Source organism: Ursus arctos, unplaced genomic scaffold (genome assembly GCF_023065955.2).
Source record: "Ursus arctos isolate Adak ecotype North America unplaced genomic scaffold, UrsArc2.0 scaffold_2, whole genome shotgun sequence".
NCBI classification, from domain to species: Eukaryota; Metazoa; Chordata; class Mammalia; order Carnivora; family Ursidae; genus Ursus; species Ursus arctos.
This window is the reverse complement of record NW_026622874.1, coordinates 68,657,618-68,670,981: the sequence shown is the minus strand read 5'-3', so window position 1 is coordinate 68,670,981 and position 13,364 is coordinate 68,657,618. Positions and strand designations below refer to the sequence as shown.

Below are 13,364 nucleotides of genomic sequence, written 5' to 3'. Positions count from 1 at the left end.
TACACCTTTGTCTCATTGATTGGAACGTGTGTTTCCCCGCCTGTTCTGTCAGCCGTGGGGGTCCGTGGCAGGGGTGCACTGCCTGCTTGCCTTGGCGCACGGCCTCCGTAGCCCCGTTGTCCATCTGGGGCTTTGTGTGAGCCTTCGTCTGAAAGGGGGAATTTGGAGAACTGGCAGACCCCAGTGAGAAAGCATGTGGGCCTTGTTCTGATATCTCTGGGGAGTCTTGTAAGGGCCCTGGCGGCCCCATGGGTTTCTGTTGAGCATTGTCACTATTTTCGTTTCTGTTCTTGTGTTTGTCTTGGAATTTTATCTTGTTTGCCAGGACCAAGAGTAAATCTCTAAAAAAAAAAAAACATAATGTCTGATAAATGTGCTTACCATTTTATTTCAGTGGATTAAAATCCGTATTTTAAAAATTCTATATTAAAAAAACATTTTTAACCCATTCTTTTATTAAATAATATATTGATATTATTTTGCCCTTAACTTTGCCTTTGAAATAATTTGGTCACACTTGACAATACTAATTACAATTTTAGATAATAAAATCAGAGGAAGGTCAGAGATCGTTTGCTCCTTAGTTACCATTTGTTACTATTAAAAACGGAAGTTGTTCTGGAGCTGATTATTTCTATTTTGTTTTTTAACATAAAGCTGGTACATAAGGCTGGCATTTGGTATTTGGGGGATCCACTAGACTGAGCCTATTTTGTCTTTAAGGATTATTTTGACATTGTGAAGAATCCCATGGACCTTTCCACCATCAAGCGGAAGCTGGATACAGGGCAGTACCAAGAGCCCTGGCAGTATGTGGACGATGTCTGGCTTATGTTCAACAATGCCTGGCTCTATAATCGTAAGACGTCGCGGGTCTATAAGTTCTGCAGTAAACTTGCAGAGGTCTTTGAACAAGAAATTGACCCTGTTATGCAGTCCCTTGGATATTGCTGTGGACGAAAGGTACAGTTTAAACTTCTTGTGGAAAGTGAACTTCCCTGGTTAATCCAGCCAGAGAGGGTATTATGTATTATGAAGACATGAGAGACTTACACATTTTAGCCACACTGTGTGCTGGGAAGGACCCAGGTGGGGTCTGGGCTTTTGTAAAAACAGTTGATTGCCTGAAGCCACGTAATGGATGATCAAAGCCAGAGGTGCTTACTGGGGAAGACCTTGGGTTATGCCTTTCTGGATGCCCCTGCGTCCATTTATCTGTCTGTAAGAAATGTCTCTTGGCAACCGATTCTGTCACATCGAATCCAAAAATGTCTCTAAATAGCTGTGAAAATTGTTAGAAAACTATCCCATGCACTAACGGAAATATTTTACTAGCTGAATCTAACCCTCCGTAGTGAACTAGAACATTATGTGACAGTAACTAGGATATATTTTTAGTATTTTCTCCTTTGTTTTTGCAGTATGAGTTTTCCCCACAGACTTTGTGCTGCTACGGGAAGCAGCTGTGTACAATTCCTCGTGACGCTGCCTACTACAGCTATCAGAATAGGTAAGCACCGAGCCAGCGTTCTGAGTTAACGGGACAAAAGGAAGGTCTTAGGGCAAGGTGTCTGATCGTAGCACATTATTTCTGGGCACATTATTTCTTTTCTGAAGTTCTGATGAAATGGACCACAGTTTCAGTGCTGCTTAGTCACTCAGATAGGCCCACGGTCTCTTATTTTTAAAGCACGCTTTTGCAGTATAAAAATTTAAGCTCAAAACTGCTCAAAATGTAACCACATAAGAAAGAGTCTGGAGGTGAGAGTAAGTCTAATAAAAGGTTGACTTAGCTTTTTGAAGATCTCAGTAATGTGGATATATTGCATTTTACTATTTGACATGTAAGTATTTGCCCTGATAACTTGGCCTGGACAGTCTGATAGAAAGATTTGAATTAGTGATAATTTATCTAAAAAAGTACTAAAAGCTTTAGACTTAAAGAGTTTTTGTTTTAATTAATAGCACAACACTGAATGAGCATTCTTGTTGAGTTCCACATGAACTCCCCTGTCACAGGATGGCCGTTTCAGGGTTTTAGGAGTGAGGCGTCCTCGAGAAATCTTTGCCATTCTCTTGAAATGTGGAGATGGCTGAATGTCCTGTCTTAAGCAGAAGAGAATGGAAATAATATTTTTTGTTGCTCATTTGCCATACAAATACAACTTCCACAGTTGGGGGGGTTGAAAATTAAATTTAGTTGTATCTGTTGCTTCTCGTGGCTCCATGTTGCCACAGCGTGAGGGCATCATGCCTGGAGGCACCAGTGGTAAATCTCGGTCACATGCAGCAGTTGCTTTGCCTCGTGTTAGGGACAGGCGGTGAAATGTGTGTGACCAAGGTGCCGCTTTGGGTTCGAGTATTAAATGTCTGCATTAGGGTTTGATATTTTGATTACTTGATCTTGTCTGCTTACCGTGATTACATATGTCCTGTTATTTCGAGGAAGATAAGTAAAGGGCATTTTGTTATTATTTGTTCAGGCCTGAATAATTTGGAATTTTGAAATATTTGTCTTCTAATTATGCTTTTAAAGGACTTGAATTTTTTAAAAATACCTAATCATATTTACGATATGATTATCGTATTTACGATATGATACGTAAATATGATAATCATATTTACGATACTCCCATCAAAATCCTACTTAAAAAGAGAGGTAGAGGAAACTGTTGACCTAAAAAGTGTCTCAAGGAGAGATTTCTAAGCCCTGCCCAGCCCACTCGTCCTGGCTCCATGGCAGAGTGAGACGCTGGTGCTTGTTCTGGGGGTGACAAGAGTGTAGCCCTGTACCCCTGCCCTAAAAATAACGTTCACACCTGGAACTTACTTCCTATCTCAGTTTCCTCTTCTATCGATAGGAACGTCTGAAATAATACCACAATCCCTTCGTGGTAGAATCGCTCCTGTGGTGACACGTACTGTTCTTGGGGTTCTGGCCCCTCCAGTGAGTTTTAGCCCCATGACGTTCAGCACATCCCATAACGTATCAAGTTTAACCTTCTTGTTCTTGATACGGGTGCAGTAACACCTTCCCTGACAACCTCGGTTGTCACTTCCCATGAAATAATGAACGGGAATTCACTTTGGAAACTTTTATGTGCCAGGCAAAAATAAAGCTCTGAAACTTCCAGAGGACAGATTTCAGTTAACTATTCCCTGAAAAATCCCCCTGCTAGTGGATGCCCAGCCTGGTTTGGGTCTGGAAGGAAGAACAGACAGCAGGTTGTTTGCCACCATTTCTAAAGTTTGGGGCCTTTTCACTGTCCTCGGGTCCGTTGAGACCCTGCCTTTGCTGATTTGCACAGATTTTGGCCATTTTTAAGTAAATAGAGTTGATATGATCAGGCTCTCCAATAGGGGCTTATGCGCAGAGTGCAAACACAGGGTTGCTTTGAAAGCTCTGAAATGTCCAGTTTTAGTTTTGTGTAGAACTTTATCTTTACTGAACAAAAGTAATATATTTTTCTTATGAGTAGAGACATAAATAAAGGAGTTCTGTTCTATAAAGGATACATTTTTCAGGTGTAGGCATGCTGCTTCTTAGCCAAGTCTTGCAAGGTGTGCTTCCTAGAAAGCTGTACTTGGAGAGGTTGACAATGGTGTAAGGCTAAGAAAGCAGTGGCCTAACTACGATGAGCGTCCTAACTGCTTACACTTTTATTCGCATCTTTGACTACTTAGGAACACCGGTGTTGTCATAACTAATGTTTTGGCACTTATGGTCCTAAACTGTTTGGGCATTTCAAACAATAGAAAGTCCTACAGACCATTTGAACAAGTGAAACTAATATATAAACTAGCATATGAATATATTTTCACTTGTTTCCGTGCTTTGAAAATTTGAAAGTAACTCAAGTTGGGAAAACTGCTATATAGATTTTCCAGATACTATCTTTAGATATCCCAGTTATTTCTATATATTCATACGGTACTTAAAACAATCTGCATTTGAAAATTTACTCCATGCATTAAATTACCTTTATAGATAAACTGTGCAGTTACATTGTGCTAACTTTAGGTACCCAGATGCACATCATCATCGGATTATGTGAAATATTTCTCCTTTGCAATTCCATATTCATCAAATTGCTTCCTTCACACAAGGCTAATGTCAGCAAGGCTCTCGAGATTGAAAAGTGACTTTCTGAACCATTCTGTATTTTTAGGGTGAATAAAGTTTGGACTAGGTAATAATGTGGGGGCATTCTGGCATTCCCATCTGTCCCCCACTGATTGCCAAGGCGGTTTCAGCAGACTTGACCAGTGGGTGTCTGTGCCCCTTCTCCAGACTGTCGCCAGCTCTCCGGAGGGCACCTAAGGGAGGGCTGGGCCTTCCCCTCCCCTTCTCAAACCCCAGCAGGTTCGATTCTCCAATGTCTCTGCTAGCTCTGTGACAGGCAGTAGAGCGTGTTAACTCTCTCTGTGCCTCCCACTTTCTAACCCTGAGGTTCTTTGCAGGTGAGAGCTAGTTACACACCAAGACTGTAGGCTTCCACAACTGCAGGGGCTGCCCTTGAGCCATCAGTGCTGCGTTCTGGGCTGGTTTCCACCACTAGAAAATGGTGGGCTTAGGATTCTTGTTTCCTGGGTGTTCCTGGGCTTGATATCTTGCTTGAATAAAAGCTAGGAGTTTGTCCAGGATTTTAAAGCCATTTTCCCTCACGTGTAATTATCATGGTGATTTCGTTTCCAGATGAGTTCAGCTTTTCACTCACCTGCAGCGGCTATACATTTGGTGATAAAATGAGTTGGAACACTCAAGTCCAAGTTTTATTTTCAAAGGGAGACACTTGGTGTTAAGGGGGATATCTTTTTTGCATATTGCCCTGGTCACCCCTGAATTGGGTTATGGTTTCTGTACTTTAATTCTTTTGTGCCAGTGATGATCACGCCCTCCTGCACATGGAAGTTCTTTTTACCACGTGATTTCAAGGCTTCGTACGCATATTTACAAACAGTGAACAGCCAGTTGATTCAGGAGAACATATAGATACAGATATTTTTAAACAGCAATGTTTATCTGTTTGTTCCTGGTCAGAGTTTTTAATCTTGGCAGAATTCATTGATCGAATCGTCCTAAATAAGCTGGTTCCAGAAGAAACTTTCATTAATCCAGTTGCTACCCACAGTGACTCTCTCGTGTTCCTCCTCAGCAAGCTAAAAGATGGGGCCATTTTGAGATGGGTGCATGCTCTGCAGTGTCGTGCTTTTAATGGACTCTGTGTTTAGTCAGAGAAGTACAGCAGACAAAATGCTCAGTGCGTTTAACTCAGACTAGAATTAGAACTTGAGGGGGACTGACCTGAGCAGTAACGGAGGCAGACCGTCAGGCAGGGGCCTGAGCCTCCGTCCTTTGCAGCTGTGTGTGCGCGTGCGTGAGTGACCCTGCAAGCTGCCGCGTGCCCTGCGCGTGTCCGTGCGGTGTGGCGCTCCAAGTCTCGTCACAGTGTCTTTAACACTAATCCTCGTGGCATCTTGTAGACGTAGTTTTGAGCACTAAAACCACATTTGACTGTGCTGCTGCCACTGCCTTAAACTCCTCCTCTCCGCTTGTACAGTTCACCTCCATCCGGCCTGTTTATTTTTACGGTATTCCTGTGTGCCCATCTTGTTTTATGCAGCACCAGCCTGCATTTTCGTTGATTTCTCATGCTTGTCCTTTCCAAACATTTAATAGTTTTTAATTGTTCTTATTTGATACTTCAAGCCCAAGCTCCATATTATCTTTCAAGAAATTGGGGTGATGGATAATTTCTCAAATGCAGATTGTGCTTTAAAGATCAACTCTCTAAATTTGCTTAACTTGGATTGTCACCAAGTCAGAGCTGTTAATCACTGAGGATCTCAGATTGGTGAACGATTGATCCCATTACCAAAAAGTTTAAACCAAAGCTTAGAATTGAATTTTAAAAGTCTTTAAGATTGTTCATGGATTTACATATATTGTATTGTTTATACAATATATCACAGCTTGTTTCCTCTGTACATTCGTACTGATAAATGGCTGGAAAGTCTTTGACCCCGACTGCATTTCTGTTAAATGTTTGTCTAGAATATGGATTTGGTTTCATTTGTATTATAACACAATTAACTAAGTGATTAACATGAGAAAAATAACAGGAAAAAATTAAAACCAGTTCTGTGTGCTCAATATTTTTAGTACCTTTAAAGATCTGGCTTACTACCGGAAATAAAATCTGTGAATTGCTGTCAAGCATAAATTTGCCGTTTTGAAAAATAATTGCTTTTTTAAGGCCTTTGTCAGACTATTTTGTTCAAAAGTGAATTTTTTTCCATCGCAAACCCTGGAGTTATATTTTATTTTCTCTAAGTAATAACAAAAGTCAAACTCCTAAATTGAGGCTCCTTGCGATTCTAGTATTAACAACTCCTTGAAAACTGCTCTTTGGAGCTGGCCCAAGCCCAGCCGTTGTTAGCGATGATGGCCTGTGATGTGTGCAGTGAGACCGAATGCTAATCAAGCTTTGCCTTGGCTTTCTGCTCTGTGTTGTCTCGGTGTTTGCGTCTTACCTCTATGTCTGTGCTATCTGTTCCCTTCCCTGTTCTCTAATCCTGCCCTTCCCCACCTGCCCCTGTTCCTTCCATTGTCCTCACTGACCCATCAATCAACCAACAACGCCCCCCCTTCGTCGTGGTGATCTGCCCTGCTCTGATTGGTGGCTTCGTTGCTTGGGTGGCTGTGTGTTATGATGGACCAGTTCACCCAAGTATGGCCTTCTTGCTGACAGGTATCATTTCTGTGAGAAGTGTTTCACAGAGATCCAGGGGGAGAATGTTACCCTGGGTGACGACCCTTCACAGCCCCAGACGTAAGTACTATCCTGTCATTTTTCTCGGGGTTCACTCTTAATTGTTTTTCCCTCTTGCCCATGATTAAAAGGGAAGTTCCTCTGCCGATCTGACTGCTGTGTGGTGTGTTTTTCATACTCACGACACCCACACTTATACTTGGGGAGTGCAGCTCTTGAGCTGAGCACCAGGCCCACCTCCACGTTCTCCCCTCCTTTTAAGGCCGTGATGCTACAGCCCCCACTGCAGTTCACTGGTCTCTCTCAACCTTGCTCCACCTCTTCCTTTAAAACACTTGCCTTTTCCTTCTGGTGGTCCTCCTCTGTTTGGGGGAATTGTAAATTTTCAGTTACATCTCAGAAACCAGTTCACCCTTTTGACAGAACTGCCAGTAGCGAAAATTGAATCTTGCATACATACCCCCTCTTGAGCCTTCATCCCATCTTCCACTGAAACCTCTGTCCTGGAAGCCACAGAGCCTGTCCTAGAACACAGACAGTGAGACCCCAGAGTGGAAACACGTCTCCTTCCTTGCTGGAATGGTGCCTCTTGCTCACGTGCTCTGGCGTGCACAGGCATGAGTTGGTTCATTGATTCCTTCACTGAGTTCACCTTTGAGTGGTCTCATAGTCAGAATGTGGCCAGAAAGAGTAAATCCACCAACTGAATGGTCAACCCCCTTACATGCTTGAGATACCAAAACCCGCCAGCCACCATGCCTACCCAGGACTGCCAGCGTTTTGTGTTCTCTCTTTTCTCCTGACTCTGCCGTGATTTCTGCCGTGTGGGGAAGTCTGCTCGTGTGACCGTCCCCACAGGCAGAAGGGCTTCCCACCGGAGCGGCTTCCAGCAGTCTAGGACCGTGCACTTCACGTTTCCTCTATCCAAACACAGAACAAACCGCAGCCACTCGTGAGACACACAAACTGAAATGCCTGAAATGCTACATACTCATTATTTTTATATCCCTTGTAGTCTTAATTCTTTGATCCAATTATGTGATTGATAATTGGATTATACAGTTCCATGAATCCGAAATAATTCATATATACACTGATCATAACAAAAGGACAGTATAGAAACCAGGTCTTCAGTCCTTTAAGAATAGATAAAATATCCCCCAGTAGATGCTGATCTTGTGTCATCTAATTCTATTATAATTAGAAGAATTGATTATGCCAGTTATCCATCAGATCAAGGAGCCATTCACCATGCAGATTTGATTGAAAATTTATAGGTTTGGATCTCATAGTAAGTGCTGGTGGTAGTTGGGAGGAAATATCCCAAGGCAGATAGAGAAAAACAGATGGTAGTGCTTTCGTGGAGATAAATTTTATATGCTCATGCCATCATTACTTCTACTTGAGATTTCGGCTGACCATTATTTACTTCTTATTTGAAAAAGTAGTTACCAAATAATATCCCACAGACCCTGTAGTTTAGACTCAGCAGATAAATTTAGTTAATTAACGTTTCTCTTTTTTTTTTCTTTTTTTTTTTTTAAACAAGGACAATTTCAAAGGATCAGTTTGAAAAGAAGAAAAATGATACCTTAGATCCTGAACCGTGAGTAGATAGTGATTTCTTTCTCACTTTTGGATTTTAGTTTCCGATCTGGAAAATCCCTCCTTGTGACTGGCCTGCAGGAGAAGGCACTGTTGGAACATTGGAAATGTGTTGCCCTGGGTGGGATTTTTTGTATAAAGTTATCTCAGATACGGTTTCTTTTTTAACTCAAACCAAACGTGTGTCCCTGTAGCGTGCTCTCTAGCTAGTGAATTTCAGCAGCGATAAGGTTAGGTGGATGTTCTGGTTCTGTCAGAACCTCTCTGAGAAGCTGGTCATCATTGTTACTGAGAAGCTACTTAGCGTTCAGGGTGACTTCAGGGACTAAAGGTAGGAAGATTGATGGAGGACCTAATCTCACTTAAAGGGAAATTTCAGGAAGAAAACCTCTTAGGAACGACGCTCTAAAAATAAATAGCAGGAATCAGTGAGGGCGCTTCATTTGCCAAGTTTGCTTTGTGATCATCCCTAAAGAGGCTTCAGAGCTGCCTCCGTGGGGTGGTCCCTCCAGGTCCCCAAAGCCAGATCCTGAGAGCACCCAGTGTGTGTCGATGCCCATTGTGCTGTGTCACTTCAGGAAGGTGAGCACAGGCTCCAACGCCGCTGGAAGTTTGGGTGCCAGGAAATAGGTCCTGCCTCCCGTGTCCCCGACGCCCCAGCTCTGGGGAGACCAGATGCTGCAGTGAAAGACCAGGGCCTCATTTTGAAACTGGGCTTTCCTACTGGGAGCTCACGTGGTTAGGAGGGCACGCTCACTGCAGGAGCTCCGGGTTGCGCCCCGTATCTTTTGTGACCAGTGGAGTGTCTCTCCTGATTGTCCCATGTCCCTGTTCACATTATGTCCCCCTACTCAGCTTTGCAGTTTCACTTTTCAGTTTCAAAATAAAGTACTTCGAAATACTAGGCACCAATGTAGGGAATACACAGATGAATGAGGGGGCTCCCTCCTTCTGCTCTTTGTCTTCTGGTAGAAGAGGTAGATGGATCATAGCACACACAGTAAGGTGCTCCAGGGATGGAAGGCTTGGCCTGTGTTGAGTGGCATCCTGCAGAAGGGGACACTCGTCTGGCAGCAGGTGCGGGGCGGGGGTGGGCAGAGCATTCTAGGCACAAAAACGCAAAAGAACACAGGATGTTCGACAACACTGCAGGTCAGCTCAAGGCCTTGGTGGGTAGGGAACGTGCATGGAGTCCCACAGGGCGAGCAGGTGGAAGGTCCTGGCTGAAGGGCCACTCACACTGTTCTTTGACATGTAGTTTTCCTCCTAAATGTGCTGGGGAGGTTTTGAAGGACTGTTGGTTTCTGTTATGGAAAGATCATCTGGATCTATGAGGTGGATTTACCAGGCGAGGAAATGACTTTGATTTCTAGTTAGGAAGTAGGGAAGCTAGTTAGGAGACTGAGAGCAACAACTCAGGCAGAAAGTGGGAAGTTGAAGCTTGACCTAAATAGAGAAGGGCCTCTTGGTCCAAGAAGCTGCACCATGGGAGTGAGAAGGGCCAGTCTAGGTGGCCTGCCAAGGTGCTCCTGTGGGAACCGGAAACGCGGGAATGGCAGCCAGCCACTTGGTTAATAATAGGTTCGCGGGGGAAGGGGGGGCTGAAATTCAAAATTGATAGAGTCGGGTCTAGAACATGCTTTTTTCTTGTTGTTGTTTTTTGTTTTGTTTTGGATAGTCCTCTTCCCTGACATAGGAGGAAAGAGTTGAGAGTGGAGGGTCTCTGGAGGGGGCACAGAAACAGAGGGAGGTATTGCCTGCTGACCCTTTCAGTTCTTAACATGGAGGATGAGCTCCGCTCCTGAGTTTTCAGAGAAGGAGCTGGTTGGGGGTGAGGCAGCACTAGAGGAAGGAGCAAGGTCTGGAGCAGAGCAGCCACCATATGGGGCGGGGGTGGGGAGGTGGCAGCAGCACAGGGTTGCCAAAGAGTGCTAGCTGGACGGTGAATTAGGCAGCAGTGCTACACTGGTGTACATGCTTTGCACATATGTGTCCTTTCCCCTCTGGACCAAACAGGAACAGAGTAGCCACCGTGGGGGGCGGGGGGAGGTGGTTAGGCTGGATCTGTGGTTGAAAGCTTGCTCAGCAGGGGCAGTGGTGAGAGTGTGCATAACTGATAGGAAGAGCCAGCACCCAGCAGAGTTGGGGGGAAGTGTGGTACTTTCTAGTCTCTTAAGCCTTCCTCAAGGCGTACGTTGTGGTGGTAAGGGAGTGGCTGAAAAAATAGGTTTTGACGTCCATGCATGTTGGCAACTAAGATTCCCAAATGAGGTGACAGGGCCCAGGTGAGGCAGGGTGGGGGCTGCGACAGATGGTGAATGGCCTGGTGCAGCCCTGCTCTCCGGTGCTTACGTGAATAAAGGCCGGCATTTACCAGTCAGTTTGACACTTCCCACCTTTGTAGCTGACTCCGAGCACATGCTTCCTGGACCTAGGCTTAGGAGCGAGTGTTTCTGACACTGGAAGCCTTGTTCTCTGTTACTTGAGGCAGTTTGGGCATGTGCGGTCACCTAGAGCAAGCAGTGGTCTTGAAGATGCATAGTAATGTCAGAAATACTGGCCTGTAAAATACACCTCTATCAGAGCAGTTTTTGAAAGTAACATTTCTGGTTGCAAAGGAGATTGGAAGAAGCAAGGGATAGGCATTTGTACAGAGAACTGGAGGAAGTCCGCTTTCTCGTAGGAAGTATCATACCGCTGTGACTTGATCTTGGAGTTGTGAGTTGGAGCCCCACGTTGGGCGTCGAGCTTCCTTTAGAAGGAAAAATAAAGCACAATGTGGCTGGATCAATCAGCAGAAGCATTAACACCACAGATACAGGAAGTGATCCAGAGGACGAGGTGTGAACACGGCACACGCTACACAGGCAGCCCCCACGCGTGTTTCCGTGTGCGTCAGAGCGCACTCTCTTTGTCTTCCAGTTTTGTCGATTGCAAGGAGTGTGGCCGGAAGATGCATCAGATTTGTGTTCTACACTATGACATCATTTGGCCTTCAGGGTGAGTCGTTTCCTGGTGAATTCCTGTGATCTTGGAGGAGGGAAAGCATCTCTGCCAGGCTGGAGGGAGGGGCGTGCTGCCGGGCATCCACCGCTGCTGTCAGCAAGAGCTCCAGAGGGAAGCCGGGTGGCAGCCGGTTCTCAGTTTATTTACATCCTAAGTATTTGCCTGCTTTAGGGATTGTAGACTCAAAGCAGGCGGCCTCTTCACTTGAGAACAGTGATGCCAACGAAACGCGTGCGAGCCGCGTGTCACTGGTTTGGCAGCCTAGGCTCTCTTATACACTCTGATCATACCCATTCTTTTTTTGCAGCTTTGTGTGCGACAACTGTTTGAAGAAAACTGGCAGAACTCGGAAAGAAAACAAGTTCAGTGCTAAGAGTAAGTTGTGGAAGGGCTTCTGTCTCCCCATCTGCGTGTGAGGGGCTTGTCCCCCTTCCCAGTCTTCCTGCAGGTCCTCTCCGCATGCAGCCGTGGGGCTTACTTGTGTGAGGCTCTGTAGTGTGAGTTTACCTTCCACACTTCATACTTGTCTGGTCTTACCCCTCCATGGAATCACCGGGCGTGATCTTTACGTGAAAACTAGCTTTATGGTCAGTCCATGTTTTAAATGAAAGTTTAGAAAGCTCAGATATATCATAAAACTTTGTAAATTCTGAGAGAGAAAATCTGTCAGCGGATCCTTTTAAATAGCTCAGAAATAAGACCCCCCTCCCCCAACATACACATCCCCCCACACCGACTCTGACATCCTGTTGTGACCAGCATGCTCAGCCCTGGGCACCTGTGGGGCGGGGACTGGCCCATCGGCTGCCACGGCCCCTGGCCTGCTGGAGTCGGCCACCGCCAGCCAGGGCTGGCAGAGCCCAGTCTGCACGAGGACTTGTGAGGGTTGCTGCTGCATTTAGGGCAGCTGCTGGTGTCTCTCCACATAGAGAGCAGCCTGTTGCTACTCCAAGGAACTCTTCCTGGGTAGTCTTGACTCTTTCAGAGATAGCGTTCTTTTCAAAAGTGTACAGTATGATCGTTGTCGGCTTGGTTCTCGAGGGCTAGGGGCCACTTGCACAGCATGACGTCCCTGAGCTGTCCTTTGCTGAGTTCACAGCGACCCCGAGTAAGAACGCCACCTGCAGTGGGGCCTTTACAGGTCGCTTGTGCAGCGCTGCCTGCAGCTGTCGCCTGCCATCTGAGGAGCAGAGAGTGGGAGCGAGATGGGATGGAGAGAGAGATCCCACACCAGGGGGAGGAAAAGGGGGGGGCAGGCAAGGAGGAAGTCATTGCTAATTCAGGGACAGACTGTCATTACCAAAATCCACAGTTATCCTATAACGTAAGCTCATACTTAAAAAATCTTTTGAAATACTGATAAACTCACAAATTATTGTAATATTTCTCTTCAGATCAGGGTTTCTCAACTGAGCCACCATTGACATTCAGGGCCAGATAATTCTTTATTTTGGGGCTGTCCTACGCTTTCTAGGATTTTAAGAGCATCTCTGGCTGCTACCCACTAAACGCCAGTGACACGACCGCCACTCCCATGAGTGGTGACCTTCAGAAATGTCTCGGACATTACCAGATGTTCCCCTGGCGGGCACAGTTTCTCCCAATGAGAACCCCTGCTTTAGAGGGTCCATTTGGAGTGAGATCACTAAACCAGTCAACAAGCTAGAAATACTTTCCTGGGCCAGAGCCTCATCCCCAGAACACAATTGCCAGGAGATCCAGGCCTGGGTCAGAGAGTAGTTGCAGCTGGCAGTGGATGGGGGCAGAAGAGCCCAAAAGTGTGCCTGCGACATGAGCCTTAGGGTGAAGATGTACAACACTCACTGACAGAACTTTGGATGTCTGGCCACCCAGCGTCATTTGGTGTGGACGTGTGGGCACAGCCTTCGAGAGAGTCTAAGCCGCAAAGGATGGGCTGCCTCATTCGCATTTGTACCAGCCCCGTGTGGCTGACGAGTCACTGAAGGACGGTCAGCAACG

At 45.5% G+C, this 13,364-nt stretch overlaps 1 protein-coding gene across 7 annotated transcripts in view; it reads left to right on the top strand.

Moving 5' to 3' along the window:
• The window catches only part of CREBBP (CREB binding protein), a 121,921-nt gene that overhangs the window by 94,819 nt on the left and 13,738 nt on the right, over positions 1 to 13,364 (top strand). For all 7 annotated transcript variants that reach the window (XM_026520444.4, XM_044391531.3, XM_048224881.2 and 4 more), the window contains 6 exons: positions 724 to 963; positions 1,422 to 1,510; positions 6,753 to 6,833; positions 8,323 to 8,379; positions 11,301 to 11,378; positions 11,692 to 11,759. In XM_026520444.4, coding sequence (XP_026376229.1) covers positions 724 to 963; positions 1,422 to 1,510; positions 6,753 to 6,833; positions 8,323 to 8,379; positions 11,301 to 11,378; positions 11,692 to 11,759 — 613 coding nt within the window. The remainder of the gene's footprint in view (positions 1 to 723; positions 964 to 1,421; positions 1,511 to 6,752; positions 6,834 to 8,322; positions 8,380 to 11,300; positions 11,379 to 11,691; positions 11,760 to 13,364) is intronic.